Source organism: Myodes glareolus, chromosome 14 (assembly GCF_982192425.1).
Source record: "Myodes glareolus chromosome 14, mMyoGla1.1, whole genome shotgun sequence".
NCBI lineage: Eukaryota > Metazoa > Chordata > Mammalia > Rodentia > Cricetidae > Myodes > Myodes glareolus.
Genome location: NC_142039.1, coordinates 5,064,278 through 5,084,727, shown reverse-complemented (window position 1 = coordinate 5,084,727; position 20,450 = coordinate 5,064,278). Strand labels below are relative to the sequence as shown.

The 20,450-nt window shown below is 38.5% G+C and overlaps 1 protein-coding gene across 1 annotated transcript in view; it reads left to right on the top strand.

Moving 5' to 3' along the window:
• The window catches only part of LOC125417689 (uncharacterized), a 41,254-nt gene that overhangs the window by 18,265 nt on the left and 2,539 nt on the right, over positions 1-20,450 (top strand). The window contains exons 4-7 of the mRNA XM_048461254.3: positions 2,897-3,003; positions 5,159-5,296; positions 9,394-9,455; positions 20,312-20,382. Coding sequence (XP_048317211.2) covers positions 2,897-3,003; positions 5,159-5,296; positions 9,394-9,455; positions 20,312-20,382 — 378 coding nt within the window. The remainder of the gene's footprint in view (positions 1-2,896; positions 3,004-5,158; positions 5,297-9,393; positions 9,456-20,311; positions 20,383-20,450) is intronic.

Below are 20,450 nucleotides of genomic sequence, written 5' to 3'. Positions count from 1 at the left end.
AGAAAAAAGGAAAATCAAAAAAAGTAGATGTCTCCAAAACTGAGGCTTTTGTTGTTGTTAATTTAGAATTAGATCTCTTTTACCTAAATTATACCAAATAAGAAAATCTTTTACAAAGACAGTAAGAACATTTGAATCTTAAGATGGGGAAAACACTTGAATCGTTTTAAACATGAAAACTACTTAAATAAAGTAGGGGTCTGGGTAAATGAACAACCATACAAAGCACTGTTAAGGTAAGGACGTGACAGCGCTTTCACCTGCACCAGACTGGTACACAGAGAGCAGTCTGGAGACAGAGGGAGATGAGTGGGGGCGCCCCAGCTCCAAAAAATAGTCTGGGCAGACAGTGGAACGTGAGATTCCTCGAAGAGTTTTGCTATAGAGGACAAGAATAGCTGTCACCCTCTTATTTGAAAGCCACTTGCATAAGTACCAAGCTGTGGCTGAGAAAGAATGGGGCGGGGGTGGGGTGGGAGGAGGGAGAGCACCACGGCTGAGAGAGCCGTTGGAAGTGGGAGGGATTATGGGAGGGGGTGGGTCATGAGGTTACACAGGGAAAAATCCATAATTTTGGAAAGGCCGAGGCTGGTACCCCGGGAATCCTTGGAGGATCCAGGCAGGCACCCATGAAGGGAGCTCTCAGCAGATGTCAGAGCCAGCCAAGAAAGGCCCTGAATGGACCCTGGCACCTAGTCAGGGGACTGATTGGGTGCAGAGAGAGACAGCAGGGTCAAAGATAAATGGGCCAGGTTTTCATGGAGTTACTGAATTTAAAAAGTTGTGCAAGACTGGCAAAGGCAGGGGAAGTTTCGGGTAGAAACGGGCTTTAATGGCATCCGTTTCTACCATCTACCACTATGCAGTATGTAGTTCTACGTCAACAAGAATTGTAACGTGAAAGATACTTTTTTAGGGCCACTGAAATCCATTGCCTGATTTATACTGTGGCCAGATGCTGTACAGAAACTTAACAGTCTCTTTGATTGATTTCTCCCCCAGGATAAAATGTGTTTAGAAGTATATAAAAGCTATTTAGTGTTGTGGAATATTATTTCAAGATGTGTTGCATTTGTTTATGCTGTGGAACATTTGTTTAGTGATGCAAAGATGTGTTGCATTTTTTTCTGTTGCATCTGTTTTACTCTGTAAAACTGTGTTACTTTGCTTGTCTAAAACACCTGATTGGTCTAATAAAGAGGTGAACAGTGGATTGCTGGGTAGGATAAAGAACTAGGTGGCACGGCCAGGCATAGAGAATAAATAATTGAAGAGAGAAGAAGAGCGATGGGTGAGAAAAGAAGGGGAGGAGGATGCCAGGGGCCAGCAGCCTAGCCACAAAACCAGTCCTGGAGCAAGAAGGGAAGAAAGCTATGTAGAATGATGAGTTAAAATATAGAAGAAGAGAAAAGCTGGCTAGAAATAAGCCAAGCTAAGGCCTGACATTCATAAATAAGAATAAGTCTCTGTGTGTTTATTTTGGACCTGAGTGGTGGGCCCCCAAAGAATAAAGAGTAAACAAATTCAACTACAATCTAGGGGAGAGTCATTTGGTAGTTGAGAGTGAGGCGCCCATTACAAGGCCTGTGAATCAAGCCAGTGGAGATGAACAAGGGAGAAAAGCAGTCTTGTACCTCCCAGTTCTCAGAGGTGTGACAAATGTCACAGTCGGCATATCAGATACGATATCGAGCATTTCCCCAAATACAAAATGATCTGAGCCACAGTCCTGGACCATGCCAGGGGAGTCACGTAACTTAGCATGGGAATTTATTTGGTTCAGAAATGAGTAGGTGCCATAGATGTGACAGACTCACTACTTTATGCTGGGTACAGAGAGGCAGCAGCAAGAGAAGGCGAGGATCCTAACGTGTTCTGCACTTCAGTGGAGCTCCCTTTGAGTCCCCTACACCATTATGAAGATTTTGGAGAGGGCAGTGTCTTAGGGTTTCTATTGCTGGAACAAAACACTGTGGCCAAAAAGCAAGTTAGGGAGAAAAGGGTTTATATGACTTATACATCACTGCTCATCCCTGAAGGAAGTCAGTACTGGGAACTCAAACAGGGAAGGAACCTGAAGGCAAGAGCTGGTTGTAGAAGCCATGGAGGGGTGCTGCTTACTGGCTTGCTCCTCATGACTTGTTGAGTCTGCGCTCTTATAGAAACCAGGACCAGCCAGCAGTACAGGGATAGCACTGAAAACCTAACAGTAACAATGGTGATAAAAATCCTTTCAACAAATTATTCATGTAAGTAACATTGGGAGAATTGAATGCATTTATAGTATAAATCAACAATCAATCTAGAAATATAGAACATTTTTAGAGTAGGCAATTTGTAATTTAATTTAAAATTTGACATTTGGCTTTTGTAAAGAAAGAAAATATTTCAGCCGGGCAGATCTCTGTGAGTTTGAGACCAGCCTGATCTACAAGAGCTTGTTCCAGGACAGGCTCCAAAGCTACAGAGAAACCCTGTCTCAAAAAAAAAAAAGCAAAAAAAAAAAAAATCACAGGTGAATGGTAATTTAATAACCATTGGTAAACACACAACAAGGATATCAGTAGTCCACAATTTAAGAATATTGGGGGTTAGATGGGAGCAATTAAATGGCTCTAAAATATCAAGATGAATTTAATAAGGGAACAAAGTTTTATAGACACAAAACTATCTCAAGTGAGGGTTGCAGAAGTCTAGTGTTCATGTTCTATCTGTAAACAAGGGGCAGCATTTTGATGAGAACTGGAGAGCCTGTGTGAAACCAGAATGGGTGGAGGGAAAGGCTGGCTTCAATGCCAAATCCTTCATCCCTGTCTCTAGCCCACATCTTGAAACTCTGTTTCTTGTTTTTGCCCATTGAGTCTGTGAAATGTAAGTTGATTTTGTTGTTTTGCAGGATAACCTCACACCACTATTGCTTGCTCTCAGGGAAAACAGACTGAATATGGCGCAGTTCTTAGTAAAGGCGGAAGCCAGTGTGCATGCGGTTGACTCTCAGAGAAGGTAGCATTTGACTTTAAACCCTCTAATGTTGTTCTAAACTGCAGACAGCCATGCACATAAAATAGTACATGAATAGAAACAATAATATTAACTTATAGGAATATACTGGAAGCCAAGCATATATTATCTGCTCGATAGTATTTCTTTTCCTCCTCCCACCCCAGTCAGGATTCTTTGTGTGGCTCTGGATGTCCTAGAACTTGCTCTGTAGACCAGACTGGCCTTGACTGTAGAGACCTACTTGCCCCTGCCTTATGCTAACTGAGATTAAAGGCATGAGCCGCCACATCCAGCTTAGAATTTCAATAATTCAAAGTGAATGATATATAGTAGGGTTCATACTCTCATTAATATTGACCAGTTTCTTTAATTTTTAATCTAATATTAGTACATATGATCTTATATTAGCTAAAATGTATTAATTTTGTTTTGATACACTTTTTAAAGAAAATTCTGTATTTAGTATAAAATAAAGCATAATTATACATCAGTTACTTTTCATATTGGCATGACATAATACATGACAGAGGGAAATTAATGGAGGCATGGTTTATTTTGGCTCATATCCTCAGAATTTATTATCTATTTTGGCAGGGAAACCATGATATAGTATCTCAATGATGGGGAGAATATGGGAGAACTCTTCCCAAGGATTTCTGTGTACCTAACATCTCCAACAACCCCACGTTCTCCATTGTTAAGTTAGAATTCCATCCACAACTCAACATACAACTAGATTAGCAGCTCTATGTAGGAAATTCCAGCCTGTTCCTCATTGCCCAGCCTCGTGGGTTTGTTTTTCTTCCTGAAACCTTGGTGTTTGTCCCCACAATCCTGTAACTCTTGCATTCTTCATGTCAGCACTACATGGATGATGTCATCTGCTGCTGCCAGACTGAAAGGCAGCAAGCTCCCTTAGATTTTGGCTGGCATCACTTCCCAGTGCTGTGTGGCTAAACTACAGTAAATACATTCCTAATATATAAAAACTGTAATAATACACTTGAAAAATTGTTGTAGGACCATTCCTATGGGGCTGGCTGTGTAGCACATACTTTCTTTTTTTTCTTTGAGATAGGGTTTCTCTGTGTAACGGTCTTGGCTGTCCTGGAACTAGCTTTTGCAGAGCAGGCTGAGATCCTCCTGTCTCTGCTTCCTGAATGCTGGGATTAAAGGCATGTGGTGTGGAAGGTCCTTCTGTCTATGCGTTGCTTTTATTGGTTAATGAATAAAGAACTGCTTTGGACCAATGGCAGGGCAGAACAAAACTAGGCGGGGAAAGCTAGACTGAATGATGGGAGGAGGAAGGTGGAATCAGAGAGAAGCCATGGAGCTGCCAGAGACAGACGTGCTGAAACTTTGCTGGTAGGCCATGATTACTTGAAATGGGTTAAATTAAGATGAAAGAGTTAACCAATAAGAAGTTAGAGCTAATGGGCCAAGCAGTGTTTTAAATAATATGATTTCTGTGTGACTATTTCCAGTCTAAGCTAGCTGGGTGACTGGAAACCAACAAGCAGCACCCTTCTCCAACAAGCATGTGTCACCACTGCCTGGCATGTGGTTGAATACTTTTAATCCTAGCATTCAGGAGATAATGAATGTGGGTGTATCTCTGAGTTTGAGGTCAACCTGAACAACATAGCAAAACAAACATATTGAGTCACGTTGGAATTAATATTTTTTTTAACCTCAGTTCCCATCAGTGTTACTCAGCATCATTAACCTAAAGTACTATAGCTATCTTTGCCATTATTTTATCAATATCATTTTATATTGCTACTGTTATTATACTAAACACACAAATAATTTTACTTATTTGACATGAGTATAAATTGTAATATATTACATTAAACCATGGAAGAAAAGGAGAAATCGTAAAAATCTTGATGTACTTCAGGTAAATTTTCCTTATTACCATAGTTGTCCATCAGAGGATATTAAGCTGGGAATCCTATTAAGTAACAGAATTGTGGGAAAGAAGTCTACCAGAGGTTTTGTTTTGAAGATAACTTAAAATGTTGAATAATGGATCTCTCAAAATACTCATGTCTATTAATAATTCTACACAGTTGGATGAACTATTTGGTAAAGTATATCCAATAACTATTCAAATAACTATATTAAGGTCCATAACAAGTTATTTTTATTTTAGAAACTCTCTCATGTATGCTGTGAGATGTGATTCATCGGAAATGGTCAACCTTATTCTTCAACAAGGTGTTGACATCAATTTTGAAGATTTATTTGGATGGACTGCTTTACATTATGCTATTGAAGGTGATCGTGAGGTGTAAGTAATTCTAATTAATATTAATTATTTCAAATAATTACACCAAGTGATATTTCATTGTTAGTTTAGGTACTTTTGAAATGGAATGGAGTTAGTTCACCTCATCAGCTAGAAACCAAGAAAAATGATGGATTATTTAGAAGTAGAAATGGTGTGGGAAATTTTAATCCCAAGACAAGTTTCATTTTTAATAATGGGACTGAATACAGGGCCTGTACCATTGAGTTACATTGTTAACCTGTGTGTTAACCTCTGTCTCAGGAGTTTGAAGGCCTTCATACTTAGGAATTCCAGAATGATTCCTTTAGTTTTGAACACAACCCTTGGGCATCAGACGCAGTGTCACATCTTGATTTTTTTAATTATTCATTTTAGTCTTATAACGTCCATTTTAACAGAAAATCCCAGGAAGTTGTCTTCTACACATTGCTACTTGAAATTCCAGAACACCAGCTAGTTCTATAAGTACAAGTGCGTCAACCCTCTCTTACAAGTCAGAGGAGGAAAGGAAGAAATTCTAGTCATGACTTCTTTTCCTTGTTGATTCTGTTGTTACAGTTTTGTTATTAGCGGATCCTACAGTCCAGTAATGACCAACAGCTAGCCCTTGATTGCCCTTATTGATTAAGATCTCTAAGTTTTTGTGGTAATAGTCACATAATCATTAGAACAGTTTCTTCATTTCATATGTTCTTTTTAAGTTAGGATGTTGTGGTGGTTTAAAAGAAAATGGCTCCGAAATGAGTGGCACTATTAGGAGGTGTGGCCTTGTTGGAAGAAGTGTGTCACTGTGGGGGTGGGCTTTCAGGTCTCTTTTGCTCAAGCTTCCCCCCAGTGTGACAATTAGTTGACTTCCTGTTGCCTGTAAGATGTATGTAAAAGGAGCAGCGGGCTGCTTCCCGCCGCCCGGCTAGCTTTACCCGAAATAATTACACAGAAACTATATTCTTTCAAACACTACCTGACCCATTAGTTCTAGCCTGCTATTGGCTAACTCTCACATCTTGACTAACCCATTTCTAATAATCTGTATGCCACCACGAGGTCATGGCTTACTGGCATGGGTCTAGCCAGCGTCCGTCTTGGAAAGGGGAATCATGGCGTCTTCCTGACTCTGCTTCTTTCTCCAAGCATTCTGTTCTGTCTACTCCACCTATCTGAATTCTGCCCTATCAAAAAGCCAAGGCAGTTTCTTTATTAACCAATGAAAGTAACACATAGACAGAAGGCCCACCTACTCCAGATGTAGGCCTCTCAACTACCTCTCCACAACATCTACCTGTGCACTATTATGCTTCCCAGCATGATGATAGTAATTGTACCTCTGACATTGTCAATGAGCCACCCCAATTAAATATTTTCTTTATAAAAGTTGCCATGGTCATGGTGTTTCTTCACCACAATATTATTGCAAAAGTGCTCTCTACTTTAACAGTGTCTTAGTTAGGGTTACTATTGCTGTAAAGAGACACCATGACCATGGCAACTCTTATAAAGGAAACATTTAATTGTGGTGGTTCATTTACATTTCAGAGGTTCAGTCCATAATGGCAGGGAGCATGGTAACATGTAGGTAGAGATGGTGCTAGAACTGAGAATGCTACATTTTGCAGACAACAGGAAGTTGCCTGACACACTGGGTGGTATCCTGAGCATAGGAAACATCAAGGCCTCCCCCCCCCCACATTGACACATTTCCTCCAACAAAGCCATACCCACTCCAACAAAGCTACACCTCCTAATAGTGCCACTCCCTGTGAGATTATGGGATTATGGGGGACGATTACATTCAAACTACTACAAACAGCTAAGAGTGATAGTTTTACCCCTACCCATCAACAGTAAACTGACTTCCTATCTATTCACAACTTTTATTTGCAGTCAACATGTGTACCTAAAGCTTTATGCTTTGTTACCTAAGAGAATTTTAGCTCTTCTTCCATCAAATATGTGTTGTTATCCCTCCAAAAAATCAGCTAGTGTCCAATAATTTTACAAGACAAGACTAAAGGTTCTTTTCTTCTTTGACAATAAACAGAAACTCCTTTATAGTCTGAACAGCCCCATTTCTGAATGGGCCAAACCTACATCACTTTTTTCATGAAAACTTGATTGGCCACTAGAGTTTATATATATATATATATATATATATATATATATATATGAAAATCTTCCAAGGTATGTGAATTTGTTCCTCAACATTTCAATATATTTTCAAATCTTGCCTCACAAATAAGCCACCAAACAGAAGATGACCTGTATTTGCAGGCATGAGTCCCATTGTGTCTTCTCAATAGTGCACATGTATAAAATGATTCCATCTTCCAAACCAGTTGGTGATTGTCGTGACTTGAATAAAAAATATCTCTCTTAGTCTTAGACATTTGGACACTTGGTAGCCAGTAGCTCATCAGGCCTAAAGTGGTGCAGTCTTGCAGGAGGAAATATGTCACTGAGGGTGGGCTTTGGGATTAAAATCTTCATGTGACTTCCAATTCACTTCCTCTGTTTCATATTTATATTTAAAGATGTGAACTCTCGGCTTCCTCCTCCTGTCCCCATGCTTGCTACTTGCTGCTTTCATGCTTCCCTGACATGATGGATTCTTTTTTTTGTATATGTATGTATGTATGTATATATATTCTTTTATTGAAAATAGATTCTTTTCTCATATAATATATCCTGATTACTGTTTCTCATTCCTCTACTCCTTCTAGTTCCTTCCCACCTTGTCTTCCTTCTGGATTTACTCCATTTCTGCCTCTCATTAGAAAAAAAACAGGCTTCTAAGAGACAACAACCAAACATGAAGAAACAAGATTACTATATTTTATATTATAAAAATATTACAAATTATAAAACAAAATGATGTTATCAAAGTTTGGCACAGCAGTCCTACAGAAGGAAAAAAGTCCTAAGAGCAGGCACAAAAGTCAGAGACCCACTCATTCTCACAGTTAGGAGTCCCATAAAAATACTAAGCAAATAGCTATTCTATATATGCAGAGGACCTAGTGCAGACCCACGCAGGCCCTGTGCTTGCTGCTCCAGTCTCTGTGAGCTCATAAATACCTTGTTTAGTTGCTTCAGAGGGCACTGTTCTCCTGGTTGTTCTTCTCTCCCTCTGCCTCTCACAATCTTTCTACCTACTCTTCGCAGGATTCCCTAAGCTCTGAGGGGAGGGATTTGGATAGTTATAGCTGTGATTCTCTGCATCTGTTCCAAACCATAATGAATTCATTCCTTTGTATCCAGAAGTCAATTAAATAAATAAACTCTTCCTTTTGTCAGTTGCCTCAGTTATAGTATTTTATCACCGCATCAGAAAAATCACTAACACCGTGACAGCCACGAAACCTAGGCATCCTTGTAACAATGGTCTGTGGATTAAGATTGGATTTGGCAAAGCAGAAGTATTTAGGTTTTGTAATTTAATAGTTTTAAAAAGTAATAAATAATCATTTTACTAATTTAAGAAAAATTTACATTAATCTGAATTTTAGTTTTAAACTATTCAGCAGCTATTATTGTCTAAGCTGTAAACCGCACATAACTGAACAGCTAGTAAACACGCTCACCCTTCACGCTTGCTGAAAGCTAGAATATTGGAGCATTAGTTTCTGTGAAGAAAAATATATGTAGGTTTCATTTTGATTTTCAAAGTGATTCACTGTTAAGATACAAATTATTCTATTACTTTTCTGTTTTTCTATTATTATTTTTATATTGTTAAGTCTTCATAGTAACTTGGTGACTTAAAGCAAGAAAGTCCTTATTTTTTTTTAGAAGTCTATTTTATCATAAGAGAAACCCTGTCTAGAAATAACTGTTGGTTATGAAGTTAGGACTACATCAGATGCCATGATACTTCCCATTTTGTCAAGATGACCTAGTATATGTGTTGACTTTGATTCATCACCATTTCTTCATTATTCCTTAACCTAATTGTTTCATAAGATATATTCAAGTTCACAATTTTGATGACTATACCAAAACACCCTGATACTAATTGAAACACTCTTAATATTTTAATTTGGCATGGTTTTATACCAATGTTAAAGTAATGGCTGCATGTACCACACTTTTTTGTATGACAGGAGGACAATACTTTTGGAGTATGAGTATAACCTAGTACAAAGCTTAACAGAGAAAAAATCAGGTAAGACATTTCTTGGTAGTTGTATTCTAGATGAAAATGCCAGACTAAGAAAGTTCTAATTCTAAAAGAAAAGTTTTCAATACCAACTGTAAATTGCATTGTTTTCCTAGTTTAGAGTTCAGAATTATAAAGAAATTTATTATATGGAATTTTCAATCTGAAACAGTGTTTTGAGAAAAATGGATTACTAATTTTGGCACTTAAAATCCTTTAAATGTCCTTGTATATATAAGAAAAAGATTCTCAAAATTAGTATATCATATGTCACAGTAATCATCACATTGCAGCAAATTGGGCATGTTATAAAATATGTTTTTAATTGTTTATAAGAATATATCACATTACATAGTTGAACATTGTTTACTTAGTTATATGTATCACTAAAGTGAATAATGTTAAAGCATTTTATTGTTTTTGTTTCCATGGTCTTAGTTTAGAGACTTCTATATCTTCAAGCTATGCAGTCTAGACTATCACACTCATTTACTGTTTCTGTGCTTTAAAATATTTTTTCCTAATATTTGCACATGAATGTAATGTGCTTTTATCAAACATACTCCCATTTCTTCTACTCCAATTCCTCACCTATAACACCCATAACTTTTCCCTTCCAGCTTCATGTGCTTTCCTTCCCTCTTTCCCTATCCAATGAGCCCATTCCATGCTGCCTGCATATGCATGGATGTGGTACCATCTACTAGGCATGGGTAGCTTCTCAGGGTCAACATCCTCGAGGAAAACCAACTCTTCCTCCACAAGAAGCCATAAACGCCAATAACTCCTCAGGTAGGAGTGGACCTATACACGATCAAGTCTGTCATTTTTAAATGTCTCCATTTCATGTAACTAACTCTTGTTATAATACACAGAAATACTAGGTTGGCCAAATATATATTAGTTTTAAAAAATCATTAACTCTACTAGGTACTGTTAGGAATTGAATTTAGAGCCTTGCACTAGGCAAGTGCTCGCTAATCCACAGTCAGTGGTTTTCAATCCTCTTTATGCTGCAACCCTTTAATTCAGTTCCTTATGTTGTGGTGACCTCCAACCATAGAACTGTTTCATTGCCACTTCATAACTATAATTCTGCTACTGTTATGAATCATAACATATTAACCTGGGGCCTTCCAAATGATAAGCAAGTACTCACGGACTGACGCCAAATCCCCAAACCCCAGGTAATGTTTCCCATAGCTTATGTTGTTTTTTCCACACTTTACAAGGAGCAAAAAAAAATCACATTTAATTTGTCCCACTAGGGAGAGCCAACTGTGGTCACATTCTGAAAACTTGAGAGAGATGGCGGGTATGTCTGTAATTTATATTTGATTGTCCATGTCCTTCATCCTTGGTAGTTGCACCTCCCTCCTAGCCTCAGTACTTGTTTGCAAACTTTCCTCTTACTATCAGCTGTGGTTTGAGGATATATATATATATACTCTTAAAATTTTAAAAGAGTTATTTATTTTATTTTATATGTATGTTCGGCTAGAATGTGTATCTGTTCACCATGTGCATGCAGTGTCCACAGAGGCCAGAAGATGGCATTAGATCCCCTGGATCTGGCATTATAAATGATTGTGAGCTGCCATGTGGGTGCTGGGAATTGAACTCTGGTCCTCTGGAGGAGCGTCCACTGAGACATATCTCCAGCCTCAAATAGACTCTTAAGGGTTCAGTCATTCTGGTAGTTCCTTCAATGGGAGGCAAAATATCCAGTGACATTCAATCTTGTTTGCACCAAAGGAAATATGAAGGAGACAGTGAAAGCTGAGTGAGTTTTTAGCATCTTTTAGAAGAGGATTAGAATGATTGGGTCTCACATTTCTTCTCGTGATCTCTTTTCCACTGGCAGCCAGGAATGTTTGCATGGCCCTGCCAGTTTATGGGAAGAAGCTGATCCTGTGGCTGACTCCATGTTCTGTCAGGCTGTTGCTCTCAGCTGGGATTATAGTTGTTATAACACGGCAATCTACTTTAAGGCATCACATTTTGATAAACTCCATTCTTCTTATACACGATAAGACAAAGGGAAATAACTTTCAATACACTGCTTGCCTACAGTGACATAATTCATATGCACTGTAGAAAGTTCCCATGCTTCCCTGCTGCACTTCTAATGCTTGGCATTATCATGTTATCTGCACAAGGTAAATTGTGTCTTTGCGCTGATAGCACTTCAGAGTTCTGAAAATAGCTCTTCAATCAGGTAGGATTTGTAAATTTAAAAAAGAATGTCAGGTGATCATAGAATGCAATGAAAGGAAACTTTGTGTTGCTGTGCTTTGTCTTTGATTCCATATTGTATGTTCAGTGCATGTTTATTATAGTCATCATGACAGTCATGCAAAGAGACCTGTGCTGTTATAACTTATTTCTTTTTACTAATTAAGCAACTATCATTCAGAGTTTAATTGTTCCATCAAGTCACAATCAACAAGTACCCAGCCCATGATGTAAATGTCAAACTATGTGATTCTATAATGAATTATCTTGATTTTCTTCATAGACTGAGAAACACCTGTATAGCACAGGAGCAAGAAATAGATCCATATAAAGTCAATTCAGAAAATAAATTATGATTTTATGTTAAATTGTTTTAGGGTTTGTCTAAGAAACACAGCTATAATGAGAGAATGCGTCTTAATACTTAAAAAAAAATACTGTCAAAAAGTGTCTTTTGTTGCACCAAAGGTTTGAGGGCAGATCTCAGTTAACTGTGGCTACAAAATCACATGTAATACACAGCAAGATGGAGAAGTATGTGAGAGGGATGCTCTATTGAAACTGTCTTTGCAACATCGTCCACCTAAAGGAGTTCAAGTTTGTTTTATCCACCCTCTAATTTTCTCAGTCTGGCTTTTGTTTCAAACACTCATCTGAACCTAGGAAAATGAAGTTTCCTTATCTTATTTTTTTCTACAACTACATTCTTTTCTGATTTTTCAGTCCTCCTTGCTTTTTAGTTTTTCTATTTTTACTTTGGTTCATGCCTCTTTTTAATGATCATAAGGAAAAATAAAAGCATAAGGATTCCAGGATTTTAAAATATCTTAGGAAACTAATAAAGAGGCCTCTAGCTCATGAAGCTGAGCTCATGCCACAGAGCAAATGATGGCTGTAGTGAAGAATCTTCGACTTACAGATAGTAAAGGAGCCTCTCTGGATAAAGGAAACCTACAAGTTATCTTAATTCTAAGGTCAGCACCTTTCTTTATCAGTTAATGGGTGAGTGTTTTTTCTTTAATAATAGAATGTATCAGTGAGTCTAGTCTTCCCATTGCAAGAAGAATGAAATTAGCAAATGATCCCAATGGCAGAGAATAAAAATGAAATTAACAGGGCAAAGCAAATTTGGGAAGTATCAATACTGGGCCTGGTTCAAAGTGACAGGAATTTAGAGTAGAGATCAGGATCCTGGGGTTTATGATAGGTCTGATACCAATAACACAAAACAGGACATTGGAAATTCCATATAAAGACATTTGAACGTCAGTATTACTGGCTTCATAGGAGTCTGGAAGTGCTCCTTCAGTTTCTATTTTTAAAAAATAACTTAAGAAGTATTAGTTGTAGATCTTTGAAGAATTCTGCTGAGAATCCAGGGATCTTTTTATGGAAGGGCTATACTGCTTTAATTTCCTCATTTGCTATGGTCTGCTTAGGGTGTTGATCTCTTAGCTTAACTTTGGCTTTTGTGAATCTATAAATTCATCCATTTCTTCTAGATTTTTCTACCTTAATGAAGTGCAGGTTTTAAAAAATTCTTTTATACTATGAATTTCTTTGATGCTTGTTGAGGTCTCCAATTCTGTTAGTTTAGGTAATCTCTTTCTGGATAGTTGGGCCAAAGGTCTTGCGATATTGTTTATCTTTTCAAATAACCAGCCCTTAGATCATCTGGGATAACTCTTGGTTGTTTTCTTTGTTTCTATCACTAATTTCCATTCCGATTTTTATCTTTTTTTTTTTGCCATGTTCTGTATTTGGGTTTGTTTTATTCTTGTTTTTCCACATTTTTGAACTGCTCCTAGAATCATTTACTCATGGTCTTTCTGGCTTTTTAATGTAGGGATGCAGAGCTGCGCATGTCTCTTCTAGGGATGCCTTTAATGCGTCTCAGAGGTGTGGTGTCTTTGTTACTTTCATTTGGTTCCCAGGAACTTAAAAAAATGTCTCTTTTTCTTCTTTGACGTATTCATCATTCAATAGTGTGTTTTTACGTTGCTATGCATTTCTGGAATTACTGGCTAGTATTTGTTAGTGAGTTTAAGCTTTATAGCATTGTGTTTCAGATAGGATACAAGGTGTTATTTAAGTTTTTCTGTATTCATCAAGATTTGTTTTACATATCAGAATATTGTCTGTTTTAGAGCTGCTTCTGTGGATTTCTGAGAAGAATATATTCTTTGGTATTAGGGTGAAATAGTCTCTAGTTATCTGTTCAGTCTATTTGATGTATGACGTCATTTAATCTAGACATTTCTTATTTTTTCCAGATGACCTATTTATTAGAGAAAGTGGGACATTGAAATCTATTCTTATTGAATTGGAGTCTATCTATGTCTTTGATTCTAGTAGTGTGTTTTTTGTGAAACTGGCCGTACCAGATTTTGGTTCATATATATTTAGGATTGTAATATCTTCTCATTAATTGTTTCCTTTATTAAAAGAAGTGCCCTTTTTATCTATTCTGATTAGTTTTAGTTTGAAGTGTATTTTGTCAGATATTGGGATAGTGACACCTGCTTTCCCCTGGTCCCATTTGCATGCAACACTGTTCACCCTTTCACTTGAAGGTGCTGTCTGTCTTTAATGCTAAGATGAATTCACATTCAGCTAACATTTGTCTTTTTTGGGAGAGTTGAGGCCACTGATATTTAAAGTTGTTTTTGAAAGGAGTGTCTTGACTGCAGCTGTGCTTTCTCTCTCCTCTCTCTGTACATTATTAGTACTAGTTTGTGTTTTAGCAATTGTAGCTTCATTTATTTTCTTTCTATAGTTTCTTGGATACTTTTTTTTTCTTCCTTCAGTCAAAAGTATTACTTCTGTTATTCTATGTAGACCTGGTTTGATGGAGTTTAGCTTGTTTATGTCATGGAAAATTTTTATTTTCTCCCTCAATTCTGACAGATAATTTTGTTGGGTACAGTGTCGACTGCCTTACTCTGGGTTCTTCTGGCTTTTAAAATTTCCATTGAACAATTCAATGCTATTCTGATAGGTTTTCCTTTTCATGTGACTTGTGGTTTTCTTTTGCACTTTTCAATATTTTTTGTTGTCTATTTAGTTTTTAAAACTATAATATGGGGAGTTTCTTTTTTGCCTCTATCTACTTGGTATTCTGTGTACTTTTTGTATTGGTTCAGGTATGTTTTTCCTTGATTTGGGAGGAGTTTTCTTCTGTCATGGATTTGAAGGTATGCTCTATGTCATTGACCTGGGACTCTTCTTCATCCGTCTGTGTCTATGATTCAAAGACTTTGTCTTTTCATGATGTGCCTCAGTTCCTCCATGTTCCTTTCAGTTGTTTAACCTCTTCACTTTCCCTGCTCTGAGGTCTAATTCCTGTACTCCAAATCTGGAATTGTCTGCTGTCTTCTACTTGATTTATTCTACTTATGAGGATATCTACCTCCCTGAATTTTCTGATGGGGTTCTTGAGGTTTTTCAATTACATCTTCATTTCAGCTTGAGTTCTTCTCAGTATTCCTATCTTTTACTGAATATGTTTTCAAATCCTGGGTTATCTTCTTCGTTTCATTTTTGTTTTGTGGTTGTTATTTTCTTTGGCACCATTCAGGTGTTTATTGTTATCACTAGTTTTCTCGCGCTGTTGTCTACGTCTCCCTTAAACCCCTAGAATTATTGATAAATTATCAATAATTAAGTTCTGTGCCCTGGGGTTCATTTAGGTACTTCTCATTGGAGAACGCTTTTGTAGGATTAGTGAGTTTGTGGGTCTTCCATGTTGTTTGCACTTCTCTATGAGACATGGGGATGTGGGCTTAGTGTCTATTGTGAGATTCTCGACTGCCTCTTTTGGGTAGAAATTTGTTTTTGTTTTTATTGTCCAGTCTTGATTGATTTCAAATCAGGTATGAGTTGGTTGGTCAATTCTTCAGATACTCACTGTTGATTTTGGATTTGAGAGACAGTGTGATTCCAGTTTAGTGGTGATCAAGAGAGCAAGCTGAGGTACATGAGCTACTTATGGAGCTGTGAGGATGGCGTGAATAGGCTGGGATCATGCATACTCACCAGGCAAGACCAGTATACTGGCTGTGTGACCAATACAAGACCCTCTGAGGGTTGGGGATGGTGCCAGCCGGTAAGGTTCTCATCACTCGCTGAGGTGGATATGGGCACCATGTGCTCCCTGGGCTAAGCCTGTCTGATGAAGTCAGGCCAGGTCCAGGGAATTTTCCAGATGCTGTGTGAGCAAAGCCTGGAGGGTGATATGGCCTGGGTAGGTGAGAGCCAGACTAGGCTGCTGCATAGGGCATGGGGCCAGTCCTAGGGAGTGAAAATCACACAGATAAGACGGATCAGACTCAAGAAAAAGGTTTTTAAATGGAAGATTTAATTTAGATGTTTCTACTTTTATAACTTAGTACTCTAAATTCTCCAGTTTATAATTCCATTATCTGTAGAGATCTGTAGCATTTATTAGAAGACTTATGAGATTTTCATTATCTGTAGAGATCTATAGCATTTACTAGAAGACTTATGAGTTTTTCCAAAAGCTAAAGTGCTTAGTGCTGATCTGGATCCCTGATGCACACCTGAACCTGTACACAAAGGTAATATATACAAAGGTAATAACGCAAGTCATGAGCTTGAACCCAGAGCTTCTGACTCACCCTGTAGATATGGCAAGGACCATTTTTTTTTATTTTTTATTTTTAGAAAACCAAAGGAAGAGATGGCCCAACAGTTAAAAGTGCATGCTGTTCTTGCAAAGGACCTAAATTCAGGTCCCAGTTCCTACCTCAGGTGGCTCACAACTACCTATAATTCCTGTTTTATGGGAGCTGATGCCTCTGGTCTCTGTGGATAGCTTTCCCTGCCCAAGCCATCAGGATTTCTCTGTAGCTTTGGAACCTGTCCTGGAACAAGCTCTTGTAGGCCAGACTGGCCTCAAACTCACAGAGATTCACCTGCCTCTGCCTCCCAAGTGCTGGGATTAAAGGCCTGCAGCACCACTGCCAGGCTTTACTGTGGCTATCTTTATTTAATTCCACAAACATACATGTGTGCATAATTAAAACTAAAATAACTCTTTAAATTATAAAATAAAAAGGGAAATTAAATTTAATTGATTTGGCATTAAGTATATTCACACTCTGTGTCTAAAGTGTGTTCCACACCATTTTATGCCCCATTTAAGTTAGTAGTGTTAACCAGTCTTGTATCTGATCTGTAATCAGGAAGCAGGATGTAATACTATACAATGGGCAATAGTTTGGTCACCAAACATATTCACCCATGGGAATGTCTCACCTTCCTGTTCCATTTTATTTCAGTGTTCATTATTTTCCCTTTTGGAGCTGGTTTCTAAAACAGTGTGCCTCACAGGAGAAGGACACACTCTACAAGTGACCCCTTCTTTCCCACTGTTATTTCCATCTTAGAATAAATGAGAACAAGTTTTATCTTAGAATAAATGTCAGCACATGCAAATACCAACACAAGAGTGCTGTAATCCCAGTACTGGGGGGGGGGGGGCGGAGACAGAAGGATTGTGGGGTTTACTGACTGCCACCCCAGTAGTTAACGCCCCCCCAGGTACAATGAAAAGTGCTGACTCATTAACATGGTAGGTATCAATGAAGGAAGAATTCGATGTCTTGATGCAGCGCTTACATGCACTGCTGTTCACACCATCCCAGGATGGACTTGTTTCCCATTATATTTTAAAATATGATTTAAAATATGTTGTGGGAGCTCCTTTGGCCAATAGCCTTTAAGATACCAGCCCACTTGGGCGTGGTCTCTTATAAATACAGCTGTAAAGAGTGCACTTCCTCTCCTACTTCCGGCTCTCCCTTCCGGCTGCTAGACTCTGTTCCTGTTCCCCGTTCATGCAGAGGACTGTGATCTAGGACAGTGACCTGTTGTAACATGAAGGGCTGTCTTGTTAGGGTATCTGTTCCCACCCGGTACCCCACAGCCAGCAAGTCCCAGAGAAAATCAATCACACAGAGATCTCTATAAGTTATAAAGCTGATTGGCCCATTAGGTCAGGCTTCTTATTAGTCCTTGTAGCTTATATTAATCCATTATCATTATCTATGTTAGCCATATGGCTTGGTACCTCTTTCACCTGTCAGCTCACATGTTGTTGTCTCTTCAGTGGTCTGGGCAGGAATGGCTGAGGGAGCTTCTGCTTCCAGAATACTCCCAGTCTCTTTGCTCCACCCCTACTTCCTGTCTGGCTTTCCTGCCTATACTGCCTGCCTGGCCAATCAGTGTTTTATTAAAATATGATTGACAGAAAACAGACAATTCTCCCATACCATTTCCCTCTTTTTTTTTTAAAAAAAAAAAAGGAAAATACCCATAGTCCATTTGTTGGGAATGTGGGCATAGTATTTCAGGCTACTTTCTGCTGGTTGGGGGCGCTGATGATCTTATGGGAATCTAAAGAAAATTTAGAGTTATAATCAAGTCCTGACTGAAGTATCCTGTGAGTCTTGATCATCTCAGGCAGCAGTCTTGAATCTGTTCTGCACGTAGAATTCTGTCATCTGGGCCATCTGTTCCTATCGGAGGTTTCTCAGGTGGTCTTCCTTTTTCGAACCTGATTTTTCTTAACTCAGAATGAATCCACAGCCTCACATTTTCTGTGAAAACGAAAGCAAAATCTCTTCTCCAAAGTAACATACCTTTTGACTTCAATTTTGAAGCCAAGGTATTTTCAAAATACCTATCTTGGATTAATTCTGCAGCATTTATAAGCAAACGTCTTTTAGCAGCTGTTGCTCCTTCCTCAGCATTCAAACAATTCAAAGAGAGCATAATAGCATACAGTATCAAGATTCTCTGTGTATTTTCCATCTTTATGCGGCTTTACTTTAACCTCTATTTCTTTTATTTTTACTTTTACTTTTTGAGACAGGTTCTCTGTATAGCTTTGTCCTGGAATAACTCTGTATACCAGGCTGTCCTTGAACTCACAGAGATCCACTTGTCTCTGCCTCCCCAGTGCTAGAATTAAAGGTGTGTGCTACCACACCTTGAACTCAGAGATCTGTCTGTCTCTGCCTCCCAGGCATTGGGTTTAAAGGTGTATACTACCACACCTTGAAGTCACAGAGGTCAATCTACCTCTGCCCCTTAAAGTCACAGAGGTCAATCTACCTCTTGCTCCCAGGCATTGGGATTAAAGGTGTGTATCACCACACCCTACTTCTCTCTTTCTTTTTTATTTTTAATGATTTTAACCTTTAGCCTGCATATATTTTTAACACACTGTAAACCATTTAGAGGTTTTCTACCTCTTTGAATCTCTCTTTACTGTATATCTCTCTTTTCCTGACTACAGGAGTCTTTAAGGAGAGGATGAAAGCCGTGGCTTTGACAGCTAGATCCAGCCCATTCCTTAGCTTTCCAGACTCGTGGCTGAGGTACCGGCTGCAGCCATTTTTCTTGCCACAACTCTATGACGTTTCAAAGTCTGTGTCAGCAAGCAAGCTGCAGCATTCTGCTAACAGACCACACTCAGTCGGACTGCCTGCCTGCAAGAGTCAGAGTTTGTCCTGGCAGGACAGCCCAGAAAGCAGGCATTTTAAAACAGCAGCACAACTTTTTTCCTGCTACGGCTGAAAGCCGAAAAGCATGTGTTCAGCTTTTCATCAACACCGTTTAAGTGTTTCGTGGCAGGACCTTTTAAAAGAGCTGCAAGGTTTTGCAGCTAAAGCTGAGTCAGGAAGCCTCTCTTAGAAGAGAGTGTTTGCTTGCCTCTAGCAAGCAGAGCAGACCTGAGAAATTGCTGCTACCAAGAAACCACACGCAATGCTGTCATTTTGTTCTAGAATTACTTCCCAAGCTTTCTCAGGCTTTATTTGGATGCAGTTATCCACACTGGGCGCCATATGTAACATGACGGCCGGCTTGTTGGGGTACCTGTCCCACCCAGTACCCCACAGCCAGCAACTCCCAGGGAAAATCACACACAAGACTCCATAAGATTATAAACTGATTGGCCCATTAGGTCAGGCTTCTTATTAGTCCTTGTAACTTATATTAATCCATTATCATTATCTATGTTAGCCATAATGGCTCAGTACCTTTTCCAGCTGGGCAGCTTACATGTTTCCTCTCCGGTGGTCTAGGCAGAACTGCGGAGGGAGCTTCCTGCTTTCCGGAATACTCCCAGTCTCTTTGCTCCACCTCTACTTCCTGTCTGGCTTTCCCATCTATACTGCCTACCTGGCCAATCAGCGTTTTATTAAAATATGATTGACAGAATACAGACAATTCTCCCACACCAACCTGTGAGTCTCCCCTAAATAAATAACCCTTTATTACATGTAATTCTGAGCTAATGTGGGATTATTTTGTAACTTCTGTCATCAAAAATATATTTCCAGAAAGTTCACTTTTTTTTTGGTGGATGAATAGATCTTCTGAGTGTTTACAGATCTCAAACATGGCAACATTTAGGGTCTGCCCAAGTAACATAGTAATATTTTAGATAATTGGAAGTTTATCTCAAAATATAAATATTCTTCACAAGCGACTTTTACTAAATTGAGTAAAATGATGTCTAATTTCAAAGGAGTTCTGTTGGTGTTACCAGAAATACTTGTTTTTAGGTGATTGTTTTTCATAATTTACTGTAATTACAGAACCTAAGGCAGTGGCAATCCCACTGAAAGAGAAAATCAGTGGCAAGGAGACTATAGATAACTCACAGCAGGTATGTAAATATTTAAAATTATATTGCCTAAAATACTGTTTTTCTTTAAGAACTTATCATAGGCTAAA